Below are 18,345 nucleotides of genomic sequence, written 5' to 3'. Positions count from 1 at the left end.
AGAGATGAATATTAAGTATACTGGAAGTACCAAACCTACAATTTATCAGGACAACTGGTAAAGGTTACTCATGTACCTCTTGCATCATACAAGCAGCATGACTCATAGAAATCCATGACAAAACCCAAAGATAACTTCACTGCATGCAGATGTACATTTTGTGTCAAACTTTCACCTACTGACCCAAATCTTACACATCTTTGATGTCATTTAGTATAATTTAATTTTTATACTTGAAGGAAAAAGACAATACTGGATGAGGTACTATTCTTAGCTCTGAACATTACTTCAGAAAGCAAACACACTCAAATTCCTTATAAAAACAGGAGTGATACTACTTATGAGCAATTTCCCCATCTTCCCAATACAGCTGATTACAAATATATTTTTTCACAAACCTAACCATAATGTTTCTATTACAGAAATAGGGGAAACAGAAGAAGGTAGAAAAACAGTGCAAAAAGTATCACAGCTTTTCAGAGTTGCTTGTTTTCATTGCAAATGGATACAATTGTATTTGGAAAACATGCATTGAAAATGTACACAAAACCAGACCTGTATCCATCTCATCAACACTGTTCAGGAAGTCATCTGGGGTTCTGGGTACACTGTAACTGCTCATGCTAAGTCCACTATCTGTGCTTTCATCTCTGGAGTGATATGTTCCACTGAAACAGAAGAACAGGAGGAAAAAAGAAATGAGGCTAGAGCACTCAAGAAAATAAAATAGATGCTTGTTTTGAATTAATTTATGGGCTTTTAAAACATTGCTACCATGAGAAATCCTCTATTCTAATAAAAAACTGAAGCATTTGTTTGCATGAGACACCTGGGTTTTATTTTATGCAGACCTTTTCCAATTAAAACCATATTATTTTGATTCAATTTAACTTGATGAGAGCATACTTATGCAGCTTTAAGAAACTGCCTACTTATGTTCTGCATAATTTTAATATTTTCACACTCACCCACAGCTAAAACCTTTCGAAGCATATCAGATAGTCCATAATGATTATAAAAATAATAATTATGGTGCACCCTTTTATGCTTCCATAAGGATAAAAAAAATTACTTCTAAGTAATGTTCCCATATTTAATCAACCACTGAAGTGTATTTTTAGGTCACTGCTGTTATAAATAGTTGGAACTCCTTTAGCAATTCTTCAATTGCTTCCCACTGCTGCATTACTACTTGTTCAGTCACACATGTCAAGGCAAGAGAGCACCCTAATATAAATCAAATACTGGTACAGAAGCCATCCTGTAAACAAACCCTGCTCAGAATGATCTTGCTGACAGAACAGTTAACCAAACTGATGGCATGGGGCCTTACATGCCTTCACTTTCTTACTGCCATCTCACTGCCAAAGCAGCAAGCAAGACTAAGAGAGCCTCAGTGGAAAATATGGGATGGGGCAGGGAAGCAGGCCAGTGTGTTGAGTATATAGCAAGGTTTTGGTAGCAGGGATCTGCAGGGATGACTGTGTGACACAGCATGAGGAGCTGATCCCACGTCAGCCAGCTGGTTCCAGCTGTCTCCAAAGTGGTCCAGCAGCCCAAAGCTGAGCCCAACAGTGACAACGGTGGTACCTTTGTCATAACATATTTAAGAGGAGGGGGAAAACGCTGAACAGCAGATGGGAGAGAGGAGTGAGAATATATGAGAGGAACAGCCCTGCAGACCCCAAGGTCAGTGCAAGAGGAGGCACAGGAAGTGCTCCAGGCACCAGAGCTGAGATTCCCCTGCAGCCTGTGGTGTAGCCCATGGTGAGGGAGCTGTGCCCCTGCAGCCCCTGGAGAGATGGAAGGGGGAGCAGAGATTCACCTGCAGCCCGAGGAGGATCCATGCCAGAGAAGGTGGAGGCCTGAAGGAGGCTGTGACCCCATGGGAGGCCTGTGCTGGAGCAGGCTGACAGCACCTGTGCTCCCATGGAGAGAGGAGCCCATGCTGGAGCAGCTTTGCTGGAAGGAGCTGTGGCCTGCGTAAGTAGTTCTTGAAGCCCACCATTACCTCCCTCCCCACTGCATCTCCTAATATTCAGTCTTCACAAAGTATTTTCAAAACCTGTATTTCTTCAGGTTATGGGAGCATTCACTGAGAATCCTTACTGATTTTCCATCCTGCATCCTAAATGAACATCAACTTGATTTACTGTTCAAATTAGCATTTGAAGACATACTGATCCTCCTCATGATGTACTTGTGAAGTATACAGTATATGCCTTTTTGTCAAATATGAAGAACCAAAAAAAATATGAACAGCTATTCAATATTGCATGCCAGTAGAATGCCATCAGCCATGTATATAAATATATAAACATATATTTTTTTTTTGATTCCATAAGGACATCTTTGCTGTACAAGAAAGGAACCTAACATTTCTTTATAGATTAATCATAAATATTTTTCTCTTTTTTTAGATTGATTTAAAAACAGAATCACCACACATTCGATACAATCCTAGTAATTAAACGATTTAAAACTTCTGTGAACAAAAATGCTGTTTTAATGGGACAAAATACTAAAAACAGAACTGAGACTATGCTGAACTAAATCACTCCAGTGGAGAAGGCTTTTTGGCTGTTTCTCTCACATTTGGAATGTCCAGCACTTCTCTTCAAATCACTCCTTAATACACATTTCCTCTTTCTTCAACAAGGATTTGTTCATTTAGTAGTCACACCACCCAAAATTGCCACATGCAACTAAACAGCATTGCCCAAAATAGAGCGGATTCTTCTTCAACTAATAATTGTTAAAATATGTGTATACAAAAGAAGAAATACCAATTTAGGAGTTAAACAGAGAACTACCATCACTACCAATATAAATCTAACCGACAAAAATATATAAACAAGTGTGGCAAATCAAAAGGTAAAATAGTCTAATGCAGTCTGTGCTGATGAATATCCCATTCAAAAAAAAAATCAAATATACCTTAATGACTGTAAGTACTGAAGATAGCAGGCAGATTTGACTATGCATTTTAAACCACTACTGAGTATTTTCTCTAATTGCTCCAACGTAGTGATTTTCTGAGATTTTTTAATGTTTCTATTATATAGACAGCAGAAAATATCAAACAACCTAAACTTTGAATATAGAACTTCAGGGCCTAAATTTAGCTCTGTCTCACCAAGAACTTTATATATACCCTATAAAGATAGAAAGGAGCATTTCTCCAAGTCTGAACTTTAACATAAGGAGTATCAACAAGATCTTTAGGTCAAAACTACTGGACTGCTTTCTGAGATAGCAGTGCATATTCACAAATGTCCTTTCTTAAAAATCCCTTTCCTATACCCATATGACACCATTAAGTGTGGTGCTGCACATACAAAACCCTAGAAGGAGACACACGTTCAGACCAAAATGCAAATTAAGATAATCTGAACTCAAGTCAAATACAGATTTTCAATCTTTTGCATGGGGTAAGGGCTACATTTAAAAAAAAACCAGTTAAACATATATGCAACTAGGCAAGCATAGAATTACAAAACATAAATTTGCCCTTTCTAGCTTTTTCTTCTGTTTCCAGTCAATGGCAAAGATCCATCACTTTATATTTTATGTGTGTAGACTCACAATGGATAAACTGCAGCAATCCACTGCTGTGGCCATTTGTAACCTAAAGATGCATTTCCTTCAGGTCAGAAGACAGGTTTTGAAGATGTGAGGACCTGTATGATGTATAAGGGCAGCAGCCTTTCAGAAGTTCAAGCTAGTATGTTACTACACCACATCAATACCATCATCGATCTACAGAGGCTTCCCATACGAGAGCAAGTCAGGTTTAAATTGTCTTGTCTCTTTTATTTCTTAGGACAAGGCCAGCACAGTCCAGGCTCACACAAGAACATCCTACAGGATGAATTCCATGTAGGATAATCCCTCCAACAAAAAATCAAGTTTTCTAATCGTAATTGTCTGTGTAAGAGATAAATCTACCCGAAGGGTTTACCCGAAATACAGATATCACTTATCTCAAGCTGGAGCAGTTTCTCCAAAGTTGCAATGTTTGGTATGAAGCATTTGCAAGCTGTAATTTGAACAGTATTTCCAACAAAATAAACACTTCAAGTCAGAGGGATTTAGGAAGAAGTTTTATGAAAGACTAGTCTATACTGTAAGATTCTAAATCTTGAATGAAAATACCCACTTCAAAATAATACAGCATTTAAAATGAAACATGCCACTATTTGTAGACCTAACATTAGCAGAGTAAAAATACTGCTAAATACCTGAAGTGGAGGGGAGGGGTGAATGGAGAAACCTTAAAATGAACCTCAAGCTATAATCCTAAATGTGCATCACAGTTCATTTGATCTCACAGCGAGCTATTCACAAATTCTTTGAGTCAGTAATTTGAAATGACTGTTAGTCAACAGATTATGCAGAGCCAAACATGTTATGACTTTGAATAAAAACCTTCCTACAAGTCTGAACAGACTACTTCCTCCCACAGGAGACAGCTTTTAATCTTCAACTTTTACTAGACTTGCCATTTAAGGAAAGATTCATTTACAGCTGTGGTTCTTGGCATAGACAGATGTTCAAAATAAACTATTACATATACCAAACAGAATTTTAAATCAAATTTCTTTCCTCTAGTAGCTACTCCTACAAACCTGTTAAGAAAGGGATCAGAACTATTTGTAGTCATTGTTCTCAGTTCCTGAGACATTCCAGGAGATGACACGGGGTTTTGAGATCCACCGTCTTGTTCCATTGTTGGAAGCTGGCTACGGAGAGCCAATTCCTAGAACAGCAGGAGAGGGAGAAAGCAAGATTAAGTTAGGCATTTGAATGCACTTTTTGGATACATAAATACATGACATTATGGATAACTGATGCTTTTACTGCTTCCAGTTACAAGAGTTAAATGAAATTAAACTGAAGTTTCTGAGGATAAAGCAAGAATCTGTACTGCCTTCAATGAAAATGCAAGTTCCAGCAGCCATGCCTGACATTACAGAGACTGCACTGTACATGTATTTATGGATATAAACATCTATATGTTTACACAAATATTTTCTAGTTCACTTCAGTATCCTTCTACACTTAAACCAAAACAAGAATTGTTAATACTATCTGACCCCTAAGATAACCTGTTTAGCTCTGCTAAATAGCATTTTATCTCCATTTCTTTTAAATTCTGATTTAGTTCCTGGCTTCCTTTGTACCTTTCTTGTTTCAGTCAGCAAACTTTCAAGTCTTTCCCTAAAAGTTCCCATTCACTCCTTCTGTTAGAGGCATGCATTTGAAGTTTCTGACTGTTCAAATCAGTGATTAGTTCCATAAGTAAATCTCAAAGCTCTTCAAATTCCGAGTAATTTCTTAGTAAGACCAAGACACTGCACTTCTGAAGCTACAAAATTTAATTGCATAAAATTTTTTACACATCTGAATGTTCACCAGCTTGAATCAAACCATCCATAAAGCTTGTAATTACTAATTAATGAAAGCAAGTTTTAACATAAAATACATTAAATTAAAGGTGGATGGAAATAAGCAACATTAAGTGTTATTTCCAGTGACCCCTCTCCCCTTTTTAAACAACTAATCCATGAGTTATGCATGTGAAAGTACAGTAATTTTCTTCAAGCAACTCTATTCCAACATCATCAATGTCTCACCAAGACTGAGTTTTGTTAATGTAAAGACTTGTAAATCCATTGACTATCTTGTAACTGTTATTGGTAGTACGTGACTTCCAGACGGTGCCTGGGAAAATATTATCAGGCAAAACCAATCCTGTCAGTCTTGACGGTAGTCAGTATTTCTCACTTGTAAAATGAGAGATCATCCATTTTCATGATAAGCCTAAGGACTACTGTACTGTAGTCTTGTAATACATAAAAATAACTTTTCCCCAATTCTTCTTCAATTTCTTTTTAAGAAATTCTAAGGTTATTTAATTTTATTTCCAGCAGACTGTGCATTGAAGCTTCTCTACTGCCTAATTTTCTTTTCTTTTCTAATCTGCTTCAGTCCCACTCCTATTCTATACATTCCTTTAAGTTTTATGTCATGTACTAGAAAATCTTCTCACTACAGTTGATTAGATCTTTGCAGAAAGTGTACAAGCATACCATTGGTTTTTGTGTTCATCACACCCAATTACTACTTCAAGTAAACCCAGCCCTCTGCTCATCACCACTTACTTGGCCACTGTTCTAACAAACAGTAATAATACTCCATCCACGTTTTCAGAGCACAGGATGTTAGCCATCTTTTAATAATTTCTAAAGGCTTATCCATATGATTTTCATTTGCTTATGTAATAAACCCAGGTGCAAAGCCTATATAATGACATCTTATTTCACAGCTAAGTTTGCAACCTTGTATCAGTCACAAGTTACCTGATATACAGGTAGACTCATCCATTTGAAAAAAAGAAAGGAAAAAGCATTCTTTGTTGGAATGCTTCCCAAACAGTGATCTGAAGAAGGCAGGAGGTCTTAGAGCAGCCATCCCAGAGATGGCTCAAGAGCTGCTCACCCATGTGCTCTGTCCTTTTCCCCTTCCTTCTTGGTTTGATCTGTACATTACATCTTTATTTCCTTGGGCTGCAGTCCCTGACTTGGATGAAGAGGAAGAGCCAAAAGTGCCAGCAGACTGCAGAAGAGGCTTAATCACACACCAGTGCCACAAAGAGTGGTAACAAAGCAAAACCTACATGGAGTCATTTCTGTATATAAACTAAAGAGACATTTTATCTCCTTTGTGTGGTCTTTCCAATCAGCACTGCCTCCTGATTCAATAGTTGTGAGGAAGGTAAGAAATCTATACAGATCCCCTTTTCAAGAGCTACTGACACCAGGAAAGGAAAAAACCCACAATTTGTCTTCTTTAATTGTTACTTTAAGAAAAAAAAGTCAGTACAAAGAAAAAAGAAATTTGGTAAAACAGAGAAGTTACCTTTGTATTTTTCTAAATCCTCAGAGTGTAGGAGAGGCTGAAGTTTCATCAGTACATGAACTTAAATAGTATAGTAAAAATAAATGTAGCTCAAGACACTACCCAGCTAAAACCAAAAAATCTCATTTCACTAAAGGCCCACTAAAAAGAGATGTATTAAACCAGGAGAGAGAACTGTATTTTGCCCATTCTTTGGCATGTACTATGTACTGAAACTAATATTTTTAAAATTAGTACTACTTTTATCCTTGTTTCAACAACATTGCTAAGAAATGCAAAACTGCAACTATTTTTAACTACTTGCAAGTAGCATTACTGCTACTTTTTCAGGAGTCAGAAGCACTTTCCCCTCAAAAGAATGTTATTACTCATCTAAGTAATAAATTTATGTCATTCTGGGAGTCTGAAAGAGAAAAGAATTACCAAAAAAGACGAGCTATTGAAAAACAAATACAGGGCAATTTTTAATCATTCTGCAAGATAAGCTAAGTTTCCTGAAGGCCTAAAGAGTGTGTTAAGACTATTTTTCCTAAGAGGTGTATATAATGGAAGCTGAGGTTGTGTTGCTTGAAGAATGGTCTTTTCATTTCTCCTTCCTTATAAACCTGTTTTGCAATAAAAAAAGTTGTGTGTTTGCTATACTTAAAAAAATGTATGGGAGTGTCCAAGCCTCTCCCAGCTCCAAACAGAGCAATGTGAACTCTAGGCTTTTAATTCATGCTTTAAAATATATCCTTCATTAGAAGTATTTGAAGTCTGGAGGCAAAAATAAAACTATGACAAAATCCTGGCTTAGACTTCTATGAATTGATCTCATCATATTTTTAAAGTATGTTAAACTTGTTTTAAGTATCTCTGGGAAAATAAAAGTTTAGTATTCCTATTGTTAGCACAAAAGCTGAATTTTGGTTATTACACAGAGACCAAAATGATCTGTCATCTTAAATAATTTTTAAAATAATGTCAGCACTGTGTAATTTATCTGGCTGACTTCATCCACATTTTTTTTTCATAATTGCATACAGATTAAGTTTTACATGAAGTTAGTGACAGGTAATTCACACCATGTCCAAATTAACTTTATAAAACTACCCTTTTAGAGCATTTTTATCTTTACAGGCTTTTGAGGAAAGGCAGATGACTTGTGCAACTCACATTCTTACTGTATTAAACCTATGATATGCTACTCAATTTGACTTGATATATCCTGATAATTTGTTTTGTAAATTTACTTTAAAAGTGCCAATTGTAACATTTCTGCTGCCAACCAGTGCTCGACTTTCAAATGATCTGGCTTTCCTGGGATAGGAGAGAAGTCTTAGGGGAAAGAGAAGACCACAACACTTATGGGTAGACTTAACAGCACCAGTTGCTTCTTCAGATTAAGTGTTTGCAGTCTTGTGAGGGCCACAAAGTTACACCACATGTACAAAAGAAAGAGGGAAGACACGTGGACAGATGAACACAAATGAACTCAGCTATGAGGAGTTAAGGCAATTTGTGAAGACTAAGGGGAACACGTACCATTCACTGCTTCAATCATGACAACCAGCACAGCCAGTGAATGCAGTTCTGATTTACTATATAGACTTTTAAACAAGGTATTTATCCATAAAGTGCTACATACATGAGCAAGCAATACAATTATTTTGTGGATCTGTAAAGCTTAGAAACAAGCTAGAAACAAGCAGCAGATACAGAAAGAGCAAGCATATACAGAGGAACTTGTCTCATAAATGTGTAGTATGCTGATCTTACTAGCAAATACTCTAATATTAGCAGCAGATAAATAAGAAATCTTCCATTCTTAGCACAAGAAAGTAGTCCGCACAACATCCAAGAATAATGCCATCAGTACCTCGACATTATTTGCCTCTATTTCTTTCCACAGCACACTGTAAGGGAAGAAATCTGTTACTTAACATCTGTTCAATTTTGTGACATATACAAAACTCGATTGACATCTGCTCTACGTGAGAAATTGTTGACAACCAAATGCTAACTGCAGGAAAATGGAAGGAGAACTAGTGGGGATGGAGTGAACGTCAAGTCATTCAAGCTCTTAACTAAGACAGACAGGCATCTTTAAGGTTTCACAAATAACTGATGATGATGAGTACAAGTAACTGAACAGATGCTCAGTGTTTTCAAATTTCCTGGATGTATCAACAGTTCTTGCTTATACCCAGTAAGTCTGAAAGCTGGAATTTTTGCTACAGGTACCTTTGACATTTTTAGAATTACAGTAAAATACATCCTCATTCAAACAAGAAGAGTCTCTTACAGTGCTTGCTATAAAAATTGAAGTTGAGCAATTATTTCCTCTTTCCAGAAGGTGCTAAGGCTTCCATATGTAACACCTGGAGCGTTAGTGTCACTACAGGATACTACAGTAGCACGGCAGAGAGAAAAAACCTGGCAGGGACACCATGGGTACTCAGTACCAAAAAAACCTGACTGTAGATGTCAATACAACCATGGTGCTGTATCCAGGCTACATAGCGAAAACTGTCAAGAAGGATGAGGATGTTGGGCTAGATGACCTCTATCAGTCCCTTCTCACCTAGTGATTGTTTGACATGAAAAGCTCAGAGATCCAGTTAAAAGTTAAGGAACATTTCTCAGATGTTTTTAAGCCATCTAAACCAGAGACTTCATTAGAGGCAAGCTTCAAGAACACCGGTGTTACATAATGTCTTTACAAACAAAGGACCTTGGCAATCCCTCTCTAAAACAGACTTAGCCTTCCCAGAATTAAGAGAACTGAACATATGAAGATTTTAATTTTTAGTATTCCTTAAAAGAACTTCTAAAATTTAGCAAGAGAAGCTATTACTCTGCAACCAAGCACAACTTTATCATCAGGAACGAAGATAATTTCTCCAAACTTCATTAATTTTATTCAAAAAAAAGACAGACCTGTCAGAAAGAAAAAGTTGAACAAAGAAATTTTTATTTTCTATACGTTTTTCAGATTCAGTAGGTCAACTGTGACCTGATCAGACGTACAGATTGGGACTTCAATAACAGCATCATCAGAGAAGACAGACTACATTTGCCTCTACAGTACAAGGCCTCAAGAAGCATTTAGAGAACCAGAACCCAGAAGCAGTTCTCTGAGCACTTTCTTCCACCTGTGGCTGCTCATTACATTACTGAGGTGACATGAAAACACAAAAAATACATTTAGATGGTACAACAGTAATAATCTAATATTATAGAACTTTAAAGGTGACATGGTTGCCCACCCTTCTACCCAACAGATCACTCAAACACAGCTTGACTCATTAGCAAGTGCGGACTAATAAAATTGATCCCAGGCAGGAGGTATGGTAGGAAGCAAGTTTAAATATAAATGGAATCCTGATTTTTCTATGAATCCTTTCATCAGTTCCCATCCCAAATAAAGCAGAGTGACCACTACATATACATTTAATGAATTATCAATACAGTCCCCTTGAGTTTTCACAATTTTTTAGGATTTAAAGCCATAATTTCAAGAAGTTCCAAAAACCTCATCTGACAGAGTTAAGTATGAAACTGATAACAAGCTTCTCCATTTCCTGTATCTTTTTGAATTGGCAACAGGAAGAAGTTAGTGGAAGAGTGAACAATGGTATGACAGGGCTTCAGGCATAGAAGAAAACATAGAATACACTTTTGGCATTCAGTAAGAAAAACATCCCTTATGAACAACCTAATTATGCTAGAAGATAAGGTGTTTTCAACTGGTGTGGAGGAATCCTCCTTTATTTATTCTCTTGTATACCCACAATTCTTGAGGACTTTTTTTTTCTCTTCCAGAATAGGATCAAATATTGATTGATAAGATCATTATGTGGCTAATGCTTTGTAAATGAATCAAGTGACTACATCTCAGTTAAAATGCTTCTGTTTAAGAGCTACTCTGGTATTCCCAAACAAGAAAGTATTTTTTCCAGGGTGTCAGCACTAAAGTCTGAGGTTCCTATTTCTCAGAACTAGTAACATACAAATTTTGTGGTACTCTTCAGAATGCAACAGTACACCAGTACTCATGGCTTCGAAACAGAGGATACTTTCTTTTATTCTGTTTTTCTTAAAAAACAAAGTACAGTACAAGCCTATATAAATATTGTACTAAGAACCGGTAGATTAAAACACTGTTAGCAATAGTAAACATTAAGTTCTCTGAATATATCCATAAATCCACCCTTCCAGAGTTCATTCTATATTCAACTTCTTTAGAGACTGAAAGAAGATCACATTAAGCTGCTTATTTTGCTTCACATTTTGAACAATTTTATTTTGGTCTGAGCTTGAAAGGCTTTTCATAATTGTTGTTTCCTATACAGAAAATGTATCTGTGCAAGAGCCAGTTAAATGTCAAAACGGAAAAACTACATACTATATCTGCATAGCAATTATTTTGTTAGTCTATTAAGTAATCCTGTTACACTATGCATTCTTAAAAATCACAACTATTTCAAGTGACTTAATTAACTGATAACATTTATCCTTCTTTAAGATCATACCTGCTTAAACAAACTGATAAGAACATTTATACGAACAGTACTTGAAAGTCAGCAACTACTACCTTAGATAGTTTGCTTTAAATAAACATCTTGATGACATCAGGACTGGAACAGCAGTATCCTCAAGAATGCTAAACAAGAACGTTGTTTTCAATGTAAAAAAATGTGCAATGAATTCCTCGTTTGCTCTTAGATATTGATATAAAGTTGTGGCAATGCAGCACTCCTAAAAACAGTGTTGGGGCCATGACCAGAAAAGTAGTTCAAAAATGTGCATGGCAGAGCTTGGGTTTTGACTTGTTTTTTTCTTTTTTAGAATGCTTTCATGTAGCAAAAAGTTCTCTGCTAGCCTAATTTAATGCTTTCATTTTTCTAATTATGCTGAAACATCAGTTAAGAGCCTACCTGATGTTTTGGAGAATTTGCTGTGCTGGGATTGATATTCCGCAATGCCTAAGAGTAAAAATAAGACGGATAAAAATTACTTTAGCTGCACGGTTTACCTATGCAGGCTGTCTTATAAATACCATCTTGTAGTATCAAGCCCCCGAGACAGGCCAGATGAGACAGGATAAGGGAGTTAAGAAACTGTGAAAATCATGACACAGTGAAACAAAACTCACAGATTTACCAAGGATGCATATTTGATAGATAAGCTTAATGACTAAGGAGAACAACATGAAGAGAACTGGTTGTAACCTGGTCCAAAGTTAGTCAGGTTCTCAATGACAACTGAGGCAAGAAGACAATTAGAAGGCCTACCTAGAAGCATGCTAGCACAGGGTAAAATATCTGTTTGTGGATTAATTGCAAAGCAGGAACAGCAGAAGCCCAGGTGCTTAAGCGGAGAGAAAGTCCTGATGCCACCTTTGCAATGTATTCTTACCTAGAGTGCTATAAAAAGTAATGGTTGTAAAGATGACCCATCTTACACCAAGAGATGCTGAAGATTCCTACAAAACAGTCCTTGACTACAAAGGGGATAACGGGAGTCAGATTCCAGGACAGAATACTGCAGGTGATGAAGAAAGAGAAAAGCTGTCTTTGAGGACATTAGGGTATTATCCTCTTCTGATACAAGGCCCATCACCCAAAGTGAAAAGGGAAAGATTTTAGAAGGTTTTCCTCAAAGGAAAGATTAGTGCTTTTTCTGGCAGCGTCAAAGACCCAAAGAAATATCCTAAGTATCTAGCACAGATGGTAGTAACTCTTAGAACATTCAGATTGAACAATCGAAGCAGAAGGCTTAGAGTCAAAAGGAGATCAAGCCCGAATGCCAATCCAGAGATTGCAAAGTCCAGTCCTACACTTTCATATTTGCTACAGCCATATCCATTATAGTAGAAAATACTGAAAGGCATAACTTGCAGCCTTATTATGAAATTCTTCAGCATAAGAAAACCACAGGTTCAAAATGCAGCACAAGTTATTCAGTTGTTCCATGCTCACTCCACTGTTGAAACAGGTAAGATTTTGGCAAAAAGGCATCTCCTTAATGTATCTTATATAAACCTTAAAAATACTTCAAAATCCTACAGACTGCAAACAGGTTCTAAAACTGAAGACTTTCCTCCACTTAAAAGGGAGAACTAAAATAGCTGTGGGAAATAACTTTTTGCATGACTTGGAACTCAGCGAATATGAAATCTATTCTCAGGAGGAATATTCAATCACATCAGCAGTCGATGTTGTCATCCTTATAGTTTATGAAGCCTGCTCTTTAAGAGCATTGTTAGAGGAAGGAAAGCAAAATCCTTCAGTCTAAAAAATCAGATACTTTCACCACCAAGCTGATACCAGTAAGAGAACGAATTCAGACCTTTTTAGACCTCAAAGCTTTTTGTACAGTCACTGGTCTTTAAGACTCACTGAAACAGCAACTTAGAAAAATCAAAATGTAACATACAAAAGAAATAGTGGAAGTAGGTGTCTAACCTGTGGCCTCACCTGCCGAAGCAGTTCTTGATGCTTCAGTCTCAGCCTTTCTTTCTCCATCTGTAGCTGCTGAAGTCTCATCTGTTGCTGCTGATTGGAGCTACTCCCACCCATCACACCACCCTGGGGACTCTGAGGAGCCAGAGGAGGTGGCTGTTTAACTGGAGCACTTTGGCTGATTCGCTGATTCATGGCTAAGGAACCAAAACAATAAACATTTAATAATTAAATTCAAACAAACACATGCAAGGAAAGTATTATCCATAAAAGGTATACATTAAAAAAATTACAAAATTACAAGGCATTACAAAACATGCAATTACAGTGATGTTTAGAGTGTGAAATGTATGCTCACGTGTGAGCAATCGATGTGTGTAAAATTAAGGCAATAGTCTCATGTTTAAGGTCACATACATGTTCTAAAAGCTTCCAAAAAGAGTTAAATGTGCTAACTGGTAAAAAATTCAAAAGCAGTAGTAAAATATTTCAAGTTGAATTAGAAGGATCTCTCTTTTTTCTAATAATATTCTCACTTCGGACACAAATAGTAAATAACTTGTTTTATTCATGTGAAATCTTAGATTCATTGAACTTGGGAACACACAGAATGACAAAATGGATCATCTCACTTATATGGAAAACCACTAAAGGTTACCCACTGTGGTGCAAGGTCATGCAATGAGCATTCACATCCTCATCACATCAAGATTTTAGTGTTAGAGACTTAATTTGGAGCTTCTTGACAGGCAAAATTAAGAGTTGGTACAGAAGTGGCAGATAAATTATACAGCCATAAATACTAGCATCAACATAGGAAACATTTTGCTAGTGCTTCATTTTCTTTTACCCCTCAGAACTATGCAATGCAATTTTCCCAGGGAGTGGAGAAGAAAAGATGTCACCTTGTACGCATAATGCACAATGAGAACCCATCTTCCCTTCCCCCATAAAAGCAAGGCCTAAAACAATTTTATTTTGTAAAATAATACACAACTGGGATGCATGCTTGACAGGCCTGATATCTCCCTCACATGAGACCAGTATGGTTAAAGTCAACAGAGGCACTAGAGTTCCCAGAGTGAAACAGAGGGTGGGAAATGCTGACTGTATTCCAAGGCACTATTTTCAGGGGCTTTCAGTTTGGAATTAGCTCTCCATCGTGTTGTCTGTAACAGACTGAATCTGTTAACATTCACAGTATTCTGCAGAATGCAATTGCTGAAGCAGTGATGCGAGAATGGTAGGGATTTTTTTTTCCCTGGGAATGAGGATTATGGTTTACAGAAACTAAGAAAAAAAAAAAAAAAGGAGAGATCTTCTTTTAGGATGACAGGGTGATCTGAGGCAAAAAAACCCCATCTGTAGAATTAGGAGGACTCCTGGAATACTAATATTTCTAACTACCATAACAAAGGAGAATTCTCTCATAAAAAAATCTGTATCATCTTTTCACTGAAAAGCCCCTCAGTCTCCACTGTCTTTTGAGTGTTCAATTTAAAGTACAGTAGTGCTGTTCTTCTGTTCCAAAAAAGCCTACAAATATTTATCACATAATACTAAACCAGTTAAGAGACCCAGCTCTGCAGTCTAGCCTTTCAACTAATCCACTGGTCCAGCACAGACTCAACAGTCTAACAGGCAGAAAGGTCACATTTTCATGAGTCCAGTCAACATAAAATGCCGTCAAACAGCTTAAAGTGACTTGAAACAGTATTTTGTTACTCGTGAAAGATTCCTAATAAGACAGAACTTCCTGTAAAGGTAAGCAAACCCGTGAAATAGGAATAGAAACCGGATCCCAGTATCAAGCAGAAACAACAGAGTGAATGCCTAGGGCTGCAGTTCAGCTCCAATCCACAAGTCTCATCCCAGCCCAAAATGAAAAAAAAATAGTGGGAAAATGACATTCCTGTGGATCAAAGCCTAAAATCAAGCAGCTGATGTTATGAGATATCCAGCACCACTTCACCATCAGAACTGAACTTCAGGAAGGAAGGTGACCAGAGTGAGCCAATTAACCAGCTTTGCCACAAGAGCTGTGGTCTCTGGGCCAGTGACAGGACGACTGGCCCCAAGACACTAGAAACTGTTAAGCAGAAATTCTAACAGCATCAACAACAGTCCCGTAAGGATGTGGGGAGTGAACATTTAACTACAAGCACCAGGAGCTCCACTGAGCAGTATCTGCTGGAAGCCTGACTACCTACATTTACCAAAGCTGAAGCTCGAGAAAACAATGCAAAAAGCAAAGCAGCCCATGTAGCAGTTTTGTACAAGCTAGACATGACACTGCTGGAGTAGGGAATAGATCTCCCCCTTTCTCTCTCTTCAGATCTGGAACCAGGACCATGCCTTTTGCTTTATAGATCTTAGCCTCTTTCACCTTAAAAGCAGAAATGAAGGGGTTAGTAGGGGACAACAGAAAACAACCTTCTCCTGCTTTTCGTTAATTCTACAACCCTATCTGAAGTCTGTACTACCCCTCAGAAGTTCCAGGCTTCAAACCCCGCTATTAAACAAGATGGAAGGTCAATTACAGGGTAAAGTCAAGAGGGAGAAAAATTAGAAAATTACAATCACCTGAAATGAGCATATTTAAGTTAAAAGCAAACTAGCTTGTAAAATTTAAGTACCCAAAGCTGGAAAATGTCAATTTTCTTTTGGTTAAAAAAGCTACCTTTATAGTCTAGTCCCAAATTATATATATAATCATGGTTTCAGAGTCCTACCTCAGTGCAGTTCACAGCCAAGTCATGTTACAGATAACCTCATAAAAATTTAACAGTGTCTAACCTTAGTTAAACACTTCAGTGCAATATCACTAACATTCCTTCAACATGTCAAGAATTTGTTTTTCCTGCATGCACCATACAAGTATCTATTTTCCACAAATAGGTGGCTTTGTACTTCTTGCTCCTCTTATTTTATATACGCGTATCCTTCTGACAGCTGCCTGTATTATTCCTGTTCTCTCCAACCACTGTTGGCTCCATTCTTCTCATCTACTGACTTTGCAATTTTAACTTTAAGAAAGGAATCATGTTTCTCTGATGTTTTTCATTTTATTCCCTCATCGTAGATCCCCAAAATGTCTTCTAATGTCCATTTTTAAAGTATTATTTCTAACTAAAAGTATATCTAAACCAGGAATATCATACAATACTGAGACTTTGGTGTATACTTAAAATTCATCAATAAATATTACAGGATAACTTAATGAGATGGTTTGGTAACTATTTGGAAACTGAATTTAAAATTCCAGTTTCTAAATTATTATTATTATTCACACATCCATTGAAAGGATCTTTCTGAACATTTTATAATTTCAAGAATGAAAGTGCAAAAGACTTCAAATTGGTAAGATTTTAAACTGTCCTCAGAACAGATCATGGAGATGTTTTTATACGAGCAAACTATTTTTAACCATGAAATCAAACTAAAAGTTAGGATATTAGAAGAAGATGCTGCTAACTGAATTTTACTGACATAACATATCCAAGTGAAGAACCAGCGAAAAAACCACAACAGGAGTATCAATGATTTTCATACACCTTGGTGATTACACAATTGTGCTATCTCTTCAAGAGAAACTGAAAGAAGAATGTAATTATCTAAAATTTCCAACACAATATTTAATGAAAAGAGGGGGGAAACACATCTTGTTTCAAGAGACAGGAAAAAACAGAGGGTTTTAAAGCCCCTTTGGGGTTGAGGTTTTTTTGCTTGCTTATTTTGTGGGTGGGGTTTTTTTCTTTTTACATTCCAATTCTCCATTACTTACCAGGACACGACTGCAGAAATCTGCACTCTAAAGAATATGCTTATCAATGTGATCACAGATAGCAGATTTTATTTTTTCCACACCTCGTGCATTTGTAGTGATCCTGACATGCATAGGTCTTTCTAAGTACTTTGAATTCAAAGGTGAAGAGCTTCATTTTATCTGTTAGCTAGGACTTACCAGTTTTCTAATGCATCCTGTTCCTCACCTTCCATGGCTATGGAAAGCATTTAAATAAGGGGCTCTGCACCCACACAGCAGAGGCTGCAAAGACCTCACAGGCAGAGCAGGAACAAACAAGTCTTTGTTTCTAGAAGAGGGGGATTTGAGGGAGGAGGAGGGGCAGATAAGTTAAAAAACATGGGCAACTTCAGACAATAAAAAAGATCTTGTCCTAAAACATGGCTTCACCATCTGCAGGATACAGTCAATTGCAATTGCTGCAATAAGTTTTTGAGAAGAGAAAATTACTGGTTTTCAAATGCTACACATTAAATGTTCTACTGTCAACAGCAAAAATGTCTCTTCTGTACTGTACCAGACAATAGCTGACAATTCCCGAAAAAAGTTTAGACTGCTGTCTACATACATGAAAAAAAACCAAACAGCCAAAACCCAAAAAACAAAACCAAGAGAGAGAAACAATTACCAGGCATTGGTGCTAGAGAGAAAAGGCCAACAAACTGTGAACAACTCAAACAAAAAAGGATAATTTCTCTCCCAAGATCCTCTGTCAGCTGAAAATCCTAAGTCCCAGGGCAGTGACAGTTTGCAGTAACACAGCACCTCTCTCCTATGCAAAATTACATCCAGAGATTGCACCCTTAATGATTAGTAGACACAGTGGAATGTTTGATGTTTTGTCTTTCCTACTTATAATTTCACCCTTCAAAGCTAAACCTAATTTTAATCTGCAAATTTGAAGACATTTTTTAGTTGAATAAACAACAACAAAAAAGCTCAGGATGTGAGCATACTATAGCTGACTGTCCTTGCTAATAAGAATCAATGATGTTTTCATTGGGGGAACTAAAAAAAAAGAACTTGTCCCCTTCAGCTTCATTTTGAAACTAGACAGCTACTGTGCATCATTTTTGGCTATAGTCAAGTTTTTACCTGGTGCTAGTTTGCAACACTACAACAAAGGCAAAAATCCTCTTTGATTACATTTAAAAGAGCTGTGAAGAAAAAAAA

At 37.0% G+C, this 18,345-nt stretch overlaps 1 protein-coding gene across 3 annotated transcripts in view; it reads right to left on the bottom strand.

The window, feature by feature from the left end:
- Positions 1-18,345, bottom strand: part of YAP1 (Yes1 associated transcriptional regulator) — an 88,294-nt gene that overhangs the window by 4,672 nt on the left and 65,277 nt on the right. Inside the window, exons 5-8 of one of the 3 annotated variants that reach the window (XM_082278679.1) lie at positions 13,383-13,564; positions 11,841-11,888; positions 4,629-4,759; positions 556-668 (exon numbers count right to left, since the gene is read on the bottom strand). In XM_082278679.1, the coding sequence (XP_082134805.1) occupies positions 556-668; positions 4,629-4,759; positions 11,841-11,888; positions 13,383-13,564 (474 nt within the window). Of the gene's footprint in view, positions 1-555; positions 669-4,628; positions 4,760-11,840; positions 11,889-13,370; positions 13,565-18,345 lie in introns of all 3 variants that reach the window. The other 2 variants (XM_082278680.1, XM_082278681.1) reach the window with 2 other exon arrangements.

The sequence above is a fragment of the Coloeus monedula genome (assembly GCF_965178545.1).
Source record: "Coloeus monedula genome assembly, chromosome: 3".
NCBI lineage: Eukaryota > Metazoa > Chordata > Aves > Passeriformes > Corvidae > Coloeus > Coloeus monedula.
The sequence above is the reverse complement of the archived record's forward strand: the minus strand, read 5'-3'. Positions and strand labels throughout refer to the sequence as shown.